Here is a 17187-nt window from a genome sequence, read left to right on the forward strand (position 1 = left end):
CCTTTAACCATTAGTTGCTATATACTTAATTGCCTCTGCCTCCAATGATTTCTGAGGCTCTTTTCAACTTTAAGATTCACTCAAAACCCAACCTTCACTGTGACTATTGGGAATAAGGGAAGACAGAGAAGAAGGGAGAAGGAAAAGGGAAAATTCTTGTGCCCCACAATTAACAGGTTCACAACAGCCCAGTTTCTGAGCCACTGAACAGAGAACTAGGAGACATATAATCTTTTCATTTTATATGTTCCTTTTTGTTTGGGACCGGAGAGCATGAAAGTATACCCTGGAGACCTTCTCGAAAAAACCCCAAATGACAGAGTCATTGAGCAGATTCAAAGAAACTATTTTTGAGCTTGACTGTGATTTCAATCATGTGGGTGTGTATGTGAGTTATACCAGTGGTTGAATTTGAACCTAGGACTTTTGCCTCCAAATCTAACACTCTTTCCTTTGCACCCATTGCCTCTGCCAATTATCTCTAACATATTCAAACTAAAAATTAAAAGTATTTGAAATATAAAAGTGCTCTCTATATGTAAATAAATATATGTGCATACACACATATATGTATATTTATATGTAATATATAAGACAATGAGTATATATACAGTATATATAGTACATTTATACATATATACATATGACTACATTTTAGTTTAACAAACTTGGCCTCCAAACTCTTTGCCTGTATTGCCACAGTCCAGAGATAGTATCAGGGCGCTACCCTCTGTTATTGTCAGAAGTACCTCATCAGCTTATGGTCTCTGATGGGCTGTCAAGTCTGAGGCTGGTGATGGGAGAGTTTGCTGAGTTAGCTTATTCCAAACTTTCTGTTTTGTTATGTGTTATTAGGGTTTGCAAAAGCATCAGGGGTTTCATCTTTGGAGCTATACAAGACAGGATTTTGAGGTCAATGGTTAAATTGAGCCTTTTTAAGTAACACTTATATGATGGAATTCTAAATGGAAAATCCCAGGGGCTTAAAAAAATTGATGTGATGAAGTGTTCAGAAAGTATTACTGCAAGCGAACTTTTTTCTATAAATTATCTGCCCCAATTACAATGTGAGTCCTTGAGAGCTGGAGCCATCTTGCTTTTTTATTTGTATCACCATTACTTAACATAGTATCTGGCATAATATATATTCTTAATAAGGGGCAGCTATGTGGCCTAATGGTTAGTATGTAGGATTTGGAGTCAGAAAAACCTGAGGTCAAATCATTTGCCTCATATATAGCTATGTAACCTGGGTAAATCTCTTAACCTATGTCTGTCTCAGTTTCCTCATCTGGAAAATGGGGATAATAATAGTACCCAGCTCTTAGGGTATTTATAAAAATCAAATGGGTAACACATATAAAGAATTTTGCAAAACTCAGAACTCTCTATTATTATTTTTATTATTATAAATGTTTTCCCATTATTTAATACATTATCTTTGAAAACACCCATGGTGTCTGGGGAGTAGACAACATTTTCTGAAGTGAGGGAGACTCACTCAGGAGAAAAACAAAGTGACAAATTACTCCCCACAACATTGTAGGCATCTGTTGGAAAAGACGAACTATATTTCTAGCACCTAGCAATTTAGTATCCTATTCCAAAAAAACAGAAAGAGCCTTCTAAACTAATGATCTCTTCTTTTTGGCACTTTAAAAAGTTGACCAAGACTGCAAAATCACTTTGGCAACATTGTTTTCTTCCTTCCCTCAAACCACCATAATTTTGGACATCCATTAGAAACTATTTTGAGAACCCTAAGCTTGAATCCATTCTCTCTCCATCTTTGATGGTCTTTTCCCAAGGTCCCCTTTGTAGTATTAATTCCTTGATATATTCCATTATTCCAGGAAATTAGGATCTCACCAATGTAGGCATTCCCTCCAATTTATCTCCCTGCCTACCCCTCCTGTGAGACTCTCATATATGTCCTTCCATAATTTTGCCATAGGGAGTCCTCTGATCGTATTCAGGGCCTTCTTCATGTCCTCTAAATTATACGTGGATACCCACAGAGTAGATAGACTTTTATAAGTGATAGCTGCTGAAACAATGAAAAATACAAAATGGTGACTTAATTTATATTGGTTCAACTGAGATGACAATGAAAAAAGATTCTTATTACTGTTTGTGTAATGATAGCAGTGAACTTTTCAAAGTGGGAGGCAATGGAAAGACACTGGTTTTGGAGGTAAGGAACCTAAGTGTAAATACTTATTACCTTAGATGCAGATCTGACTACATCACTTCCTTACTCAATAAATGCCAGTGGCTCCATATTATTTCTAGATCAAATATGAATTCCTCTGTTTAGCTTTTCACCATTGGTCTGAATATAATATCTAATCTTATAAATTACTCCCCTTGCCATACTCTGTCCATTAAACCCAACTTCTTGCTCTATCTTTTTCACACAAGCCATTCCATATCCCATCTTTGTGTCCATTGTCTGGAATGCCTTCTTCACTTCCTCTTCATTGAGTTCCTCTTTTCCTTCAAAATATGGGTCACATGCCACCATCTACTTCAAATAGAAATAGGGTTCACTAACCCATATAAATCAGCTTAGATCCCTGTTATCTGCATAATAATTGAGAAAACCATGTGTTAATGTTACTTCTGTTCTACTGCATTTTTATTTATTTTGTTAAATATTTTATAACTACATTTTAATCTTGTTCTGGCTATACTAGCTGCTTGTATCTGCCGCCATATTCCAAGTATTTTGGAAACTTTCAAACTTGAGAAATGTTAGTGATCACATAAATGGCTTTTTCCTTAGAATTACTTTTTTCAGGGACAAAAATGTCAAAAAAAATACAAATAGAAAAATGGTATTTTTTACATTATCTACAGAACCAGGGTTCTTACTGACCCACAGACTTGAATAATGGGAAAAAAAGGCACAACTCCTTAGGACAATGGTAAGAATATTGGCTTTGGATTTAGAATTTTTGTTGTTTAGTTATTTTTTCAATCATTTCTAATTCTCTATGACCCCATTTGGTGTTTTCTTGGTAAAGATACTAAAGTTGCAATTTCTTTCTCTAGTTCATTTTACAGATGAGGAAACTGAGGCAAATAGGGTTAAGTATCTAGTTAGTAAATATCTGAGGGTAGATTTGAAGTTTGGAGGATAATTCTTCCTGATACCTAGCCTTGTGCGCTGTGCACTGCATTCAAATCCCATGATCTGATATTTACAAATCCCATATCTGATATTTACAAATCCCATGTCTGATATTTACAAATCCCATGGCTGATATTTATAAATCCCATGGCTGATATTTACAAATCTTGGGAAATCACTTCACTTTCCTTGGTTTCAGTTTTCCTTTCTATAAAATGAAGGAGCTGGATTAGATGACCTTTGATGTTCTCTCCAGCCCCAGACCTTGGATCCCAGGTCCTTTTAGAAAGAGCCTTGAATTGGAAGCTGTACCCTGCTTAAAAGATGTCACCATAGGCAAAGCAGGAACCTTCAGGAGTTTATAATTTTCATGTATAAAACTCAAAACAGAACAGGAAAGCATGAATCAGAGGAAAGATTGGATAAGCCCATTTGGTTTAATCTCTGATTCTCTGATAATGGGAATATACATAAAAGTCACAAAGGTGCCATTAAATGACATCCATGGTAACTAGTTTTGATCTGGAAATAGTCAAAGAATCAGAAAACCTTAAAACTCAGAGATTATCTAGTCTCTTTCTGGCTTTTACAAATAAGGAAATAATATCAGGTAAGTGACTTATTCAAGGTCACATAGACAGTAAATGATAGAGTCTTGGTGATAGCTAATAATTCAGTTAGTTGTTAGGAAATGAAATCTCTTTTATAATGCCTTTTTCACTTTTATAGTATTTGAGCCATATGTCTGTATAGTGGAAACTAAAATAAATAGAGAACTTGGGACATTTCTTTGAATATAACCAGTCTGTCAACAAGCATTTATTAAGCACCTCCTTCTAGGCTAGGCAATGAGTGAAATAACCCTTAGTTTCAAATAACTTACAAAAACAGTTACTAATTATGAAAGGGGATGTTTATCAAACTCAGTAGGATTTTAACAAATATCATCCAGTGGGATCAAAAAATTAGATTGGCAAATGGTGTAAGAAACAGCATAGCATCCAGTCATCAGTCAATCAACCAATAAGTATTTATTAAGCACCGACTATGAGCCAGAAACTGGGTTTATAAATACAATGAATGTAAGAGCCCTACTATCAAGGAGACTACAGGTAGATTACTAGGCTTGGAGATAGCAGATTTGTTGATGAGTTATGTCAGTAGTGTTTGATTCTCTGTGCCTCTTCTGGGGTTTTCTTGGCAAAGATCCTGGAGCAATTTACTATTTACTTCTTGAGCTCTCTTTACAGATGAAGAAACTGAGGCAAATGGGATTAAGTGATCTAGGATTATGCAGGCCAGATTTGAACCCAGGAAGATGAACAATCTTGACTCCAGACCTGGCATTCTATTCATTATGGTGAATTCTAAATCTCATCTCTGAGACTTAATAATTGTATAGTCACTGACAAATCACCAAAGATCTTTGAGACTCAGTTTCCTTTTTCTGCAAAAAATATACTTGTTTGTAGTGTCTACCTCAATGGTTCTAAAGAGATGATGCATATGAGAAGCTTTGCAAACTTTAACAAATGTCATTTGTCATTCTACTATTTTAAAATTTTATCTAAACTGAGAGACCATTCAGGCAACTGATCCTATTAATTCTTATTTTCAGCCAAAACCATTCAGACTGGGTTCAAATCCTTATTACTTTTGGGACCTTGGACAAGATACTGTCCTTCTCTAGGCCTCAGTTTCCCCATCTGAAAAAGAGCGGATTGGAAAAAAATGATCTTCTAAGACTCCCTCCAGTATCTGTGCTCCTTTTGTTTTATCAAATATAATCACAATCATAAACAATACAGTAGACCACTCTTTTTCTTGAACCAGAGGCACAAACATTACAATTATTAAATCTCCTTAAGTTTAAGGAAACTACTTTGACTTTGTGAAAACATTAGGCAGATCAGGTGTTCTTAATCATAGGATCACAGGGAATCTATGAAGTCAAACAGGAAACTATGAAAATTTTTTTTTTATTAATCTCTATTTAGCATTTTCTTCAATTATTTAAAAACATGATTCTGAAAAAGAGTTCCTGTATTTCACCATATTGGCAAAAGGGCAAGAAAAAAGTTGTCTATTTAATTGTCCTTTTCTGAGTCCAAGCAAGAGGATCCCAAAGCTGATTTATATAAGTAATAGCAAGGATCCAGTTGCTGGGGATGACTGTGGTGGTATGGGGTTCCCAGCATGAAAATTCCTTTCGATTGTATAGATCATCAACTTACCTCTAATTTAAAATTTCAAAGAATTGCTTGGGGATTAAAGGGACCTATATCCACAGTCACACAGTTAAAAAAATATGTCTGGGGACAGGATTGAGGTTCAAATCTTCTGATTCCAAGCCTTCCTTAATTTTTTTCTCCGCATTTATAGCATTCTATTACATTTACATATATATATATATATATAACTATACAATACTATTGTTTTATAATTCATTTTGGGAGAACAGTGCCTACAATTTAATGTGACTTAAAAACTATCTTGTTTGGTGCTAAAATGACACATGCCTAGAAAAGTTACTGGTGGTACATGTCACCAATTCAACCACAAAGAATATTAACTTCCACAGTTTTGGCTTTGAAGTGCCCCATGAATATCCAATACTTACGGGTATTAGTCTCAATTTAGGCTAAGATAAGAGATATGAAAGTTTTTTTTGAAAGTGGTAAACATTAATACAGTATTATAATCGTGATGCTGTCTTAAGCAGGAGTAAAATGTTCAGTTTTTGGAATGAAAGGTAGGATTAGAGAGAGAGTTTCTAAAAAACAGGTATAAATTCTAATAGCTTTGAGATGGAAAACGCCATCTGCTTCCAGAGAGAGAACTATGGAGACTGAATACAGATTGAAGCATATATTTTCACCTTTTTTGTTTGTTTTTTTCTTTCTCGTGATTTTCCCTTTTGTTCTAATTTTTCTTTCACAACATGATTAATATGGAAATATGTTTAAAATGATTGTACATGTATAACTTATAACAGATTGCTTGTTGCCTTGGGGAGGAGGAAGAGAAAGGAAGGAGGGAGAAAAAAGTAAGCCTTAGAAAAACGAATATTGAAAAACTTTTTTACATATATTTGGAAAAATAAAATATTATTAAGTAAAAAGATCTAAAAAAACCCAGGTCTAATGAATCAAAATTGGAATTATAGATCAGATATGTTTTCCTTGTGGCATTGGAGTTTACTCAAGATATTTTCACATTTCATATCACATCACTTTCAGTGATTTTTGAAAGAACATTTATTCCTCTTATTAAGATGAACAACAAAATTGAGAATACTAATAGCACCTACCCCCATTGTGAGGATTTGATGAAATAATTTTTATAAAGTTCTTAGCACAGAAAGTATTTTATCCACAATAGATACTTAATAAATGTTCCTTTCTTTTCTTTTCTTTTTTGGCTGAGGCAGCTGTAGTTAAGTGACTTGCCCAAGATCACCCAGTTAGGAAATATTAAGTGTCAGAGGCTGGATTTGAACCTAGGTCCTCCTGACTTCAGGGTCAGCATTCTATCCACTGCACTATCTAGCTGTCTCATTTCCTTCTTTTATCCAGGATGTAAGCACAGGGCAGTTGAAAGAGAGCTGGTTTTGTATGAAGAAGCCCCAAGTTCAGATCTTTTCTAGAATTTCAAAGCTTCCATTGCAGCATCTTTACGCCTCAGAACTCAAGGATCTAGTCCATGGCTAGAATTCAAAATCCACTCCAGCTGTGGCTCATGAGAAGACTAAGAATTAAACAAGATGCTTTTAGGACAAATCCTCCAATGATGGTTTTCTCCTAACTATATATATTTTTTCTTTTTGTGGATTAGGAGAAGCCCAAGGGTGGACTGATAAGTTTTCTGGAAGATAAGAACGAGAAGAGGCTAAGCTCACAAAAATTGAGGTCTAAGTCCCTTCAGGGAAACAAGAAGACTTTTTAAAGAGCTCCATTAGGCATAAAGTGAGTGGGCTTCAAATTTTCTCTGGAGAGGTAGGGAGGATCAGCATGACTCATTACTTAGTGGAATTTTAATTGCTAATGTAAGTTTTTATGAAGAACTGTGTAGACCTATCTCTTTGCTGAGCACAGCAAACCCATCTCCAGGGAGGAATACAGTCTGGAGCCAGGGAAGACAGGGTGTTAAAATAGAAAATGGATTTTTAAAATTATTATTATATTAAGAATCTAAAAAAAAAGAGAAATGGGAAAAGGTGTGAATCAAGTGACAAAATGTTAAACACAAAAATCTGATGATGCAGCTGCAAATAATTTCATTTTCTGACAGACAAGCTTGCTGAGCTACAAAATAGCCATTCAAATTGATGCTCGGTTCAGGAAAGATAATAGGCTTTGGACAGGGCTTTATGGGGGAAGGAGAAAGGGAGGTATTCATTTCTTTAAAAGTCAAAAAGAACAACGAAATCTCCTTCTAAAACAAAGAGAGGTGTCTATCTTCTAACTCCTTTATTCATGGTGATTATAGATCAATTGTGGAAAGAATCCTTAGAAATCATGTGATTCAGTCCCTTCAGACAGAGCTACTGAGGCTCAGAATATTCTATAAGAACTGGAGATTATCTAATTCCACTCTCATTTTTTCCGATATGGAAACTGAGGCTGAGGGAGCACAAGTTCCTTTCAACTAGGTATTGTTCCATTTATTGTATTTATAATCCAGTGTCTGGCACACAGGTATTTGTTGATTGATTAATAAAGAGCAAATGAAATAATACTTGTAAAGCAGTTAGAACAGTTGCTTATTCCCTTCCCCTTACCCAATAAATAACAACCAGTATTTATATAAAGCTTTACGATTTGCAAAACACGTTACTCATTTGATCCTCAGAACATCCCAGTGAAGTGGATGCTAATTATACCCCTTTTACAGATGAGAAAGTTGAGGTTAAGAGAGTAAGTGACAGGCAGGAGGCACATAGGGGACAAGTGGCAGAACTGAGATTTAAATAAAGATCCTTTTGACTCATAATCTACTTCTCTTATCATACCTCAAACTCCCTCACCTTTCTATTAGTAAGACAGTATTCTGTATTTGATGGTGGTGACTAAAAAATAGGCACATGTAGGTGCTCAATAAATATCAAAGAAATGGGGAAAAAATATAGAATGAACTTCTGACTTTAAACTTAACCCCACAAGATGGTTGTTTTTTGAAAGTACCATTGGAGACCAGAAATTTAGCTATGTTGTAAAGGAGAAGAATAGTCAGAAGCCTCTTTCTAGATTGGTCACCTGTGAGATTTTAAGAAATGTTAAATTATGTCAAGCAAATATTTGGACAGAGAACTATATAGTGTTTTTTTCCTATATAAACTGCATTGTCTGGAGGACATAATTACATTCTAAAAATGAAGTAGCCATATATGACAATTGGTAGCTATAATTTTGGATGCTGAATCACTATTCCACTAATGTCTTAACCAGATAAGCAAACATGAAGAGGAAGAGGGTCCGAGAAGACCCAGTTTGAATTTATTTCTATGGATTCCATTCTTGTGGGAAATTTTTATACTAGAATCGATTCTGGGAGGAAAGTGCTCTTATTAGGGAAATTCAAACAGAGATGTCATCCACAAATGCTAAAAGAGGAAAACATATGATAAATGCCTGCCTGAATAAAGTACAAGTCAGTGCACTCAGATCTGGGACACAGCCTTTGAGTGCCCCAGGCAAGATTTGAAAATTAGGTACCCTTCCTGCCACCCCTTTTTGGCTGTCACTCCCAGAAGGCTTTGAATCTCAGTTTTAACTCATGAAATTTTATCACAAATCCAAGGATAATCAGAATTTTTTGGCCTTAAAACTTGTCTATTTTAAAAAACAACAACAATATTTAAAATTATTCTTTGTTTTGCCCGATACAATTGGATTGCGCCCTAGGCAGTTACCACCCTTGTCTATCCCTAGTCCCAGCTCTGAAAATATCTTTGAGCAATTTCAATGTAAACAGTTACAGTATGAATTAAATTATGATTCGAGAGAAGCAAAAAAAAAGTTTCAACTCAACTTCATCTCCTATCTACATTCATTTAAAAACAAAAGCAAGGAAGACAACAATGCAATATTTGACCTTGCCCCTGATAAAGAACAGAAAACAATTCATGGCTGAAAATTGCTAAATGGAGACAGGGTCACCCAATCCTTCTCCCTGCAGGGTTTTCATGTCCAGAAAGCATTGTGCTTGTACCATTTCCTGCAGTGTGCCCAGCACCGTACCTTCCTACCTTACAGTTTTGAGATAAAACATGACATATTTATGGAAGGTTTTAAAAAAGATAATGCCTGAATAGTTAAGAGGCCCTTTCCCTCATTTTTTAAAAGGTTGAAACGAAATCTCTTTATGGTTAAATTTCTACCTGGACTTTCTCAACTCAGGTGGGGCTAGCAGGAAAAAGACAGTCTTTAGGTTCATCAATCTGAACCCAGGACAAGGACAAAAAAGGTCTCTCTCTCCACTGGGGAAGCTTTCAACAAATTCATTTTTCTTCATGTCTCTGAGGGCTTCTGTGATCATCCATCTGAGGCGGCTTTAGGGAGCACTTAATTACTAATCACTCTGTCACTAACTAACTAGCTATGCTGAATAATGACAACAGACTCTACAAACAACAAATCTGTAAAGATCTCTCCAACCAGACCTGAAACACAGAAAAGATTGGAGATTGTAGAGATCTGTCATAGCAGCCATTCAATGACACCATTTCTAACAATGCTATTCTTTTCAAAAGTAACTCAGTCTCTCACACACACACTTTCCCTCCCTCGCTCCATTCCTCCTTCTCTCCCTCTTCTCCTCTCTTTTTCTCTCTCTCCCTTTCTCCTTTCTTTCTCTCCTTCCCTCTTTCCCCACCTCCTCTCCCTCCTTCTTTCTTTTCCTCTCTTCCCCTCTCTCCCTCCATCTCCCTTTCTTTCTCTCCACTCGTGTATCTTTGCCATGAAAACCCCAAATGGAGTGATGAAGAGGAAGAACAAGTCTCCAGTGCTGACACACAGTAGACATTTAAGTGCTTCTTTGATTGGATTTAACTTATACTCTTATCCAGTTGACTGAGGGCACTGAGAAGTTAAGAGACTTGTCCACGGTCTCATAGCTAGTTTATGTATTAGGCAGAACTTGAACCCAGGCTTTCCCAATTCTAGACTGGCCCTCTGTCCACTATATAACACTACCTCTAGACTATGATTTTATAATATTAAACCATTCAATCATAGTTTATTTTTTCAAATCTATTACCCATTGATTTGCTTACAGCAACAATTCTTTCAGTAAGAAAATATTTATGAGGGCTAATTTAAATATTATATATGCTTTAGTATAATTACATACATTGTGCAAATTATGTACCATAAAATATTATATTTAATATCAATATTAATATTTAATAATATAATATTGTATTAATCATACAAGGTGTCCCAAATATTTGGGTATAGTTTTAAGCTTTAATATCTTTTGAATTAAGATTTTGCCAGACATTTTGCCTACACAATAGTTTATTGTTTTCTTTCTGAGACCTTTATTATGGAGAGAACACTGCATGAAGGAACTGCCTATCTTACCCTGTCCCCTCACCAAATATCTTTCCCCATATATATTTATACACATATATGTAGATATATGTATATGTATGTATGTATATATACACACAATTATAATTTTTTTCTTTTGAGGGGGTGGGGGCTGAGCCCATATAGAGAACTCCTGGGAAGGAAATCCCTTCTACCAACACAGATCGGCACTGGTTGCTGTGCAACACATAGGCTTAGAGAATTTTCTAAAATCACTGAAAGAGTGGTTGTATGGCAGGATGCAACAGAGGCTGCATGTTAAAGCCCCTGAAGTCACCTCTCTTCTATTATGTCTTGCCTCTTTCCACATAATCTAGTTATCATTATATATTCTGTGGCATAATTAAATACACTGTCATAAAATTAAACAATAATATTGTTTTTTACTATATACTAAGTCTAGAAAATTACATACACTTGGATGAGAATCAGCGCCATTCCCTTGAGACACAATCCCCTTCTTTTAGTCTAGGCTTTTAAATTTTAGTTTTTGAACCACTTTACACCATCCAATCCTAGTTTTAATCATCTACATTCATTACCCTTTGGTTTGTTCAGCAAATTACTTCCTTTGGTAGGAAAATATTTGTTGAAATTTAAATTTAGTTTCTTCAGTAAGAGGAGAGAGCAAAGATACATATTTGATAAGGAGAGTTCCAGCAGCTGGACTCTATTCTGGATGGAGGAGGCTGAAAATGGGGTATGTAGTGAATAAGGAGAGCCCAAGGGAAGACCCCCAAAGGCATGAGATACAGTGAAGGCATTAGTTGATTCTGATGATAGGTACAAAAGCTAAAAGATATGCTTTTTTCCACCTTACCTGGGCCATCTGTCTCTCCAGTTTCGACCGGGGAATATCATCAAAGTAGTTTTCATTTCTTCTTCTCCTTGCATCACCCTGCATGATAATGTGTGGAACGTCTAGGGAGCCCCCAGTGGTGTAAGTACTTTGGCTAAGTGATGGAGACAACTGAGGAGGGCTGTGATTACCACTGGGTTCCTGAATGGAAATACATCATGAAATAAATACCATATTCTAACGGGTATCCGTTGGTTTCAAAACTTTGAATGACTGACAACACAGAAAGCATTAGGGATGCTTGGGGGTCCAAGGAGTTGGATGGTATTCTCCCATTCCATTAATGAATGGTATGATATATTCAGTGCTTTTTTTTTCCTTCTGAGTATTTTAACCAAGTTATTCGAGGGTAAAAAATTGGGCATCCAGTTTGTGATAGCGGATCTACCCATGTGCTCAGCCATGGGTAGGTCCCCGAAGCACCATTTCCTTGAGTCAATCATTTTGGTGGAAAAATGAGGAATCTGTGTCACAAACTGGGAGGTGCACGTGAATATGGGGTGATGACACTGTCAAGTGGAGCACAATGGATGGCGAGCTACCTTCGGAGAGTGGGTTAGTGACATGGAACAGCACGGTACACAGTGTGAACATTATTACAACAACCATGAAACGGTGAACAAAGGGACAAATGGGGGATTTGAGTTTTTTCCCTTCCAGAGTGGAAAATGAACTTGAATCTGATGGAAATTGGTCCAAAGTGAGGTAAGGATATGGTGAGGGACTAGACCCATGATTTCTTTGGTTGAGGGAACTCCCTGTACCAGTACAGGTCACCACCTTCTCTACAATTTAGAGTCTTTAGAGAATTGTCTAAAGCACTGAGTATTAAAGCGATTCACCTAGGATGACACAGCTTAAGTGTGTAGTAGAGTGAGCCTTAAAGGCTGGCTTTTGTTCACTATACCACATCAGAGAACTGGGATCTAGCATTTACAGAGAGGAGGAAACTTGGGCTCTTCCCTTGTTCCTTTGCCTCTCCATTTCCTTTTCTCAACAGACGTTCCCAAATGGACCAAGATGACTTTGAGGAGGTTAAACCATCGCACACATTTTAGTAATTATTGTTATTTTTAAAAAATCTATTTCTATTAATTGTTTGGAAGGAGAAAGGGGAAGGGGATAGTTAGAAGGGGAAAACTTGGAAAAGGAAGAAAAAGGAGTTAGCAGAACAAAATGACCACCCTACCTCATAGGTAGATTTTAGGATTTTTAATCTAAAATGAATCTCAGAGACCATCTAGTCCAACCAATGTATTTTACATTTAAGGAAACTGAGGTAGAGAAAATCCAGTGACTTGCTCAAAGTCACCCAGGAAATGTCAGAGGCAGGAATCAATGCTTTTCCACTAAGCTTCAGTGAATCCTGCCTTCCTGGTCTCTATGTTATAGCTGCTAACTTCTTTTTCCTCCTCCACATACTTTCCTTTACTTAAAACAAAAGGAGGAAGCTTTCCATCTGCAAAATTTACCTGGATTTATTTTGAGGGATACTTTTGAAGGAGGAAAATGGTTCTCCAAGTTTCCATCACACTACAAACATCTCCAAAGTCTTTTTCCACACTCCCAAAGGAGCCTTGTTCCTTTTCCTGTCATCCTTTAATCTGTTTATACCTGTCACAGTCTAATTCCTTTCCCTTCTCTTTAGCTGCACCTTCTCTTTCTTCTCCCACTAGATCTCAATTCCCAACTTCCTCTATGAAATATCCTTGAACTAATCACATCATATCATAAAATTTATTTGTGAGATGATGCCGTTTTCATTCTGCAGATGGCCCAGAATTCTGTAAAATTTATTTTGCCTTTTGCCATTTAATGATGCTGCTGATTCAGATGCCATTTAGACAAATTTGTGCAGGGGAAACTGAGTAATGAATGAAGGAGAGGATATAGGGCCAGGGTAATTTGTCATCTAAATCTCCAGTTTTTGGATGAATTTTTGAAAACTTAAATCTGGATTGATGAAGGGAAGTGTCTCTGGGCCATTATTATCCCAGTTTAAGAAATGATCCCGTTGCTATTGTGCAAAACCGTACTGTGCAAACTTCAGTGAGAGTAGGATATTGAACTAGAAGAAAGCTGAAAAGGCTTTTAGTCCAATTCCTTTCTTTTACAGATAGGGAAAATAAGACAGTGAAAAGACTTGTCTAAGGTAATGTATGTAGTTAAGTAAAAAGGTCAGAATTTAAAGTCCAGCACCAATTTGGTGTTCTTGATTTGGAGTGGTGAATCCACTCCAAGTCAGTACTTTAAGATGGAGAAATGAATTGTTCTGCTGTTAGAATGATGTGTTATCTGAATTGATGATTATGAGAAGGGTCCTATGCTTGCTTTGGGACTGCAGTAGATCAGGAGCTTAGTCAACATAGAAAGACTCCCAATCTACTAGAAGGAGGAGACCTTGTGAAAAGTGGTGGTGTGGAAGGGTGATTGGCCCTTTGAGATATCTTAGAGGTGTCAGGAATGGCAACTACAGCAAATAAAATTTGGGTAGGCAGGAGACTTGGGTTTTTCTCTCTACTTTTGTCTATTTTCTCTCTAGTTCCTTCATAATTTTCTTCCATTTCTGGAATTTATATTTTCTATCCAACTTCCTAATATACTTTATCATCCATTTTAGTCTTTCATCTCTTTCTTCTCTCTCCTTGCTCTTCCCCTCTCTCCTTTCTTCTCCTCTCTTCTCTCTTTCCCTCCCCCTCTTTTCTCCCTCCCCCTTCTTCCCTTTCCCTGTTACGATATGAAAAACTGAGCATCATTTTCATTCCTTTAAAAGTCTTTTCTGTTTTCTTTTCATTTTAAAAGCAGGCAAGTGGAAAGTTTGTTGTTCTTTTCTAAAGTAAGAATCAAGGGCCTAAAGTTATTGTAAGATACTTTTTACTTTGCTGTGGCCCTTGATTAATTTGGTTTTCCTGTGGATCAGAGGTTTTCGATTAAAAAAAGAAAATGAATTCCCATCCGTTGGCAAAGATGGTGTCAGAGGGAGCTGTAAAAGCAGTGGTTTGTTGGAACAAATTCCACTGAATTACACATCTGGACATAAAATATTCATATGCTGCTTTGGCCACAGCAAATGCATTAAAAACAGCATAAAATTATAAAGATAAATAGAGTAGATTTCCCCTTTCCCCCAACCTGAAATGCAGAAGATGTAAGTTACATGGCTAAGAAATAGTCCATGCTTCCTAACCTGCAGCTTCAGACATTAGGTAGCCCCCATATTTGTTAAGCTTAATTGTGAGATAAAAAGCCACATTCAGGCCACTTACCCTGAGGGTGATGGAGCGAGGGGGTTTCTGTGGAGGATCCTCGTGGAGCCTGTCTCCCAGGGATGCCAAAATACGTTTTCTGTGGCCAATCAAATTGATTTTTAAAACCTGAAACAATATATATTTGGGTCAAAAGATTTTATCTCAGCAAATGAAAGTATTAAGGGAAAATCCCTTTTCCCTTTCCCTCAAAACAGACCCCAAGAATTAATGTGCAGCAAATCATCAATAAAAACTGAGAGAAAAGGAGAGGTGAGAAAAGGAAGTAAAAAGAGCGGATAGAAAAGAAGCAGAGAGAAGAGAGAATGATAAAGAGGAGAGAGAAAAGAAAGGAGAAGATGGAGAAGAGAAGAATGAAACTATGGAGAGTAGGAATATGATGGTTAAGATCTGACAAGGAGAAAACACTGGAAAGCTGGACTGTGAAGCTGGCCAAAAAGGTCCAGATTAGAAAAGTTTCAGAAAGTATGAAGGAATCTAGGTCAAACAAAAGATGTTAATGTAGAAGGACCAAAACCAAATAGATGTGGATTTGGTAAAATATAAGAGAGAAGAATAAGAAGACAGAGAGAAGGCACTCGTGAAGTAAAGGGAAAAAAATTAAAAAAATACATGGGTGTTGCAAAAGCTTGGGGGACAACATATTATAATGGAAAGGATCTTAGACTTGGAAACAAGAATCTGAATTTGACTCTAGGCTCTGCCTGGATAAAATAGATAGATAGATCAAAGCTCTTTACAAGTTCTAAAGTAATTTTTAAGTTATAAATAAACAACAGGATTATTAATGCCTTTTTGGGCAAGGTTGCTCATCATGTTCTGAATCTATTTAACTATACTTTGGTCCAGTCTGTCTCTCCTTATCACAATAATAATGTGAAAGAGACTTTGTTCTGACCAAATCTAATTAAATTTAATCCTATAGCATTCCCTTGATGTACCAGTCTGATACATCCATACATGTCACACCTGATCCAGGTGTGACAATTCATTTTACCTCTCTGGAAAATGAAGGGGTTAGATGATTGGTTTCTAAAGTCCCTCCTAACTCCAGATCTAGATTCAATGACCTTGAATGAACTGAACTTGGTCTGATCTGTTTTCATCCCACCTTCTGTTCTGTTTTGGGCAACACAACTAAGGGACGGATTATGGAATGGGTTATAATTTTAGATATCAGCCTTAAAGCTTAGAGATATACTTTCCCCAAGCCATTCCCTTTTGGTTTATCTTCATAAAAGATAAGACTTTTAACTAAAAACAACATAGCAAAAATGTCTAATAAAGACTTGAAATCTTAGATAAGTATAGCTAGAAATAGAAGAACCAGAAGCCCTTGATGAGGTCAAAGGAATCAGTTCACACTACCTACTGTGAATTGCTTAGCACAGTGCCTGGCACAAAGGAAGTACCCAATAAATTCTTGTTCCCTTCTCTTTCCTTTTTACTATGCTCAAGATATTGGTAAAACTGGCAAATGGGACTAGGAGCCACCATCAGTGATCTCTGAAAGGTCTAGGGAGAATGGGAGAGGTGTTGGAGGAAGGCAAATGTCCTGATTTTTCTCAAAGGAAGAGAATGGAGAATGCAAACTATGGGCCAGTGACCTTGATCTTCTACTTCTAGCAAAACTCTAAAATTCATGCTATTAAAGGGCTGGTTAGTGAACATTTAGAAATAAGTGATCACAAACAACTAGCAAAGTTTTACCAAAACTCATCGTGCCAGACTAATGTAATTTCTCTTTTTAGATAGGGTTATTAGACTGATAATGGGCTGCTGGGTGGTACAGTGGAGAGAGCATTGGGCTTGGAAGGCAGACTCATCTTCCTGAGTTCAAATCCCACTTCAGACAGTAGCTGAGTAAGTCACTTAATTCTGTTTAACTCATTTTCTAATTTTCAAAATGAAAAAGAACTGACAAATCACTCCAGAATCTCTGCCAAGAAAACCTCAAATGGGGTCACAAAGAGTCATACATGACTGAAATGACTTAACAACAATGGTACATCAAGGGAATGCTGTAGGAGTAAATTTAATTAAATTTGGTCAGAACAAAGTCTCTTTCACATTATTATTGTGGGAAGAAGAAACAGACTGGACCAAAATATAGTTAAATAGATTCAGATCATAATGAGCAACCTTGCCCAAAGAGACATTAATAATCCTGTTGTTTATTTATAATTTAAAAATTACTTTAGAGCTTGCAAAGAGCTTTGATCTATCTATCTATCAATCAATCATCTAATGTTATCTCTTGAGATCAAATGTAAGTTCCTTTAAGGCAAGGACTGTGTCATTTTTGCCTTTGCATCCCCAGCACCTGGTACATAGGTG

General features: G+C 36.5%; 1 protein-coding gene across 5 annotated transcripts in view; it reads right to left on the reverse strand.

Annotated features, from left to right (window-relative positions):
- Positions 1-17187, reverse strand: part of ANKS1B (ankyrin repeat and sterile alpha motif domain containing 1B) — a 1349660-nt gene that overhangs the window by 87227 nt on the left and 1245246 nt on the right. For 3 of the 5 annotated variants that reach the window (XM_052001623.1, XM_052001625.1, XM_052001624.1), the window contains 2 exons: positions 14851-14958; positions 11546-11725 (listed from right to left, as the gene is read on the reverse strand). In XM_052001623.1, coding sequence (XP_051857583.1) covers positions 11546-11725; positions 14851-14958 — 288 coding nt within the window. The remainder of the gene's footprint in view (positions 1-11545; positions 11726-14850; positions 14959-17187) is intronic. The other 2 variants (XM_052001627.1, XM_052001626.1) reach the window with 1 other exon arrangement.

Source organism: Antechinus flavipes, chromosome 5 (genome assembly GCF_016432865.1).
Source record: "Antechinus flavipes isolate AdamAnt ecotype Samford, QLD, Australia chromosome 5, AdamAnt_v2, whole genome shotgun sequence".
Classification (NCBI taxonomy): Eukaryota; Metazoa; Chordata; class Mammalia; order Dasyuromorphia; family Dasyuridae; genus Antechinus; species Antechinus flavipes.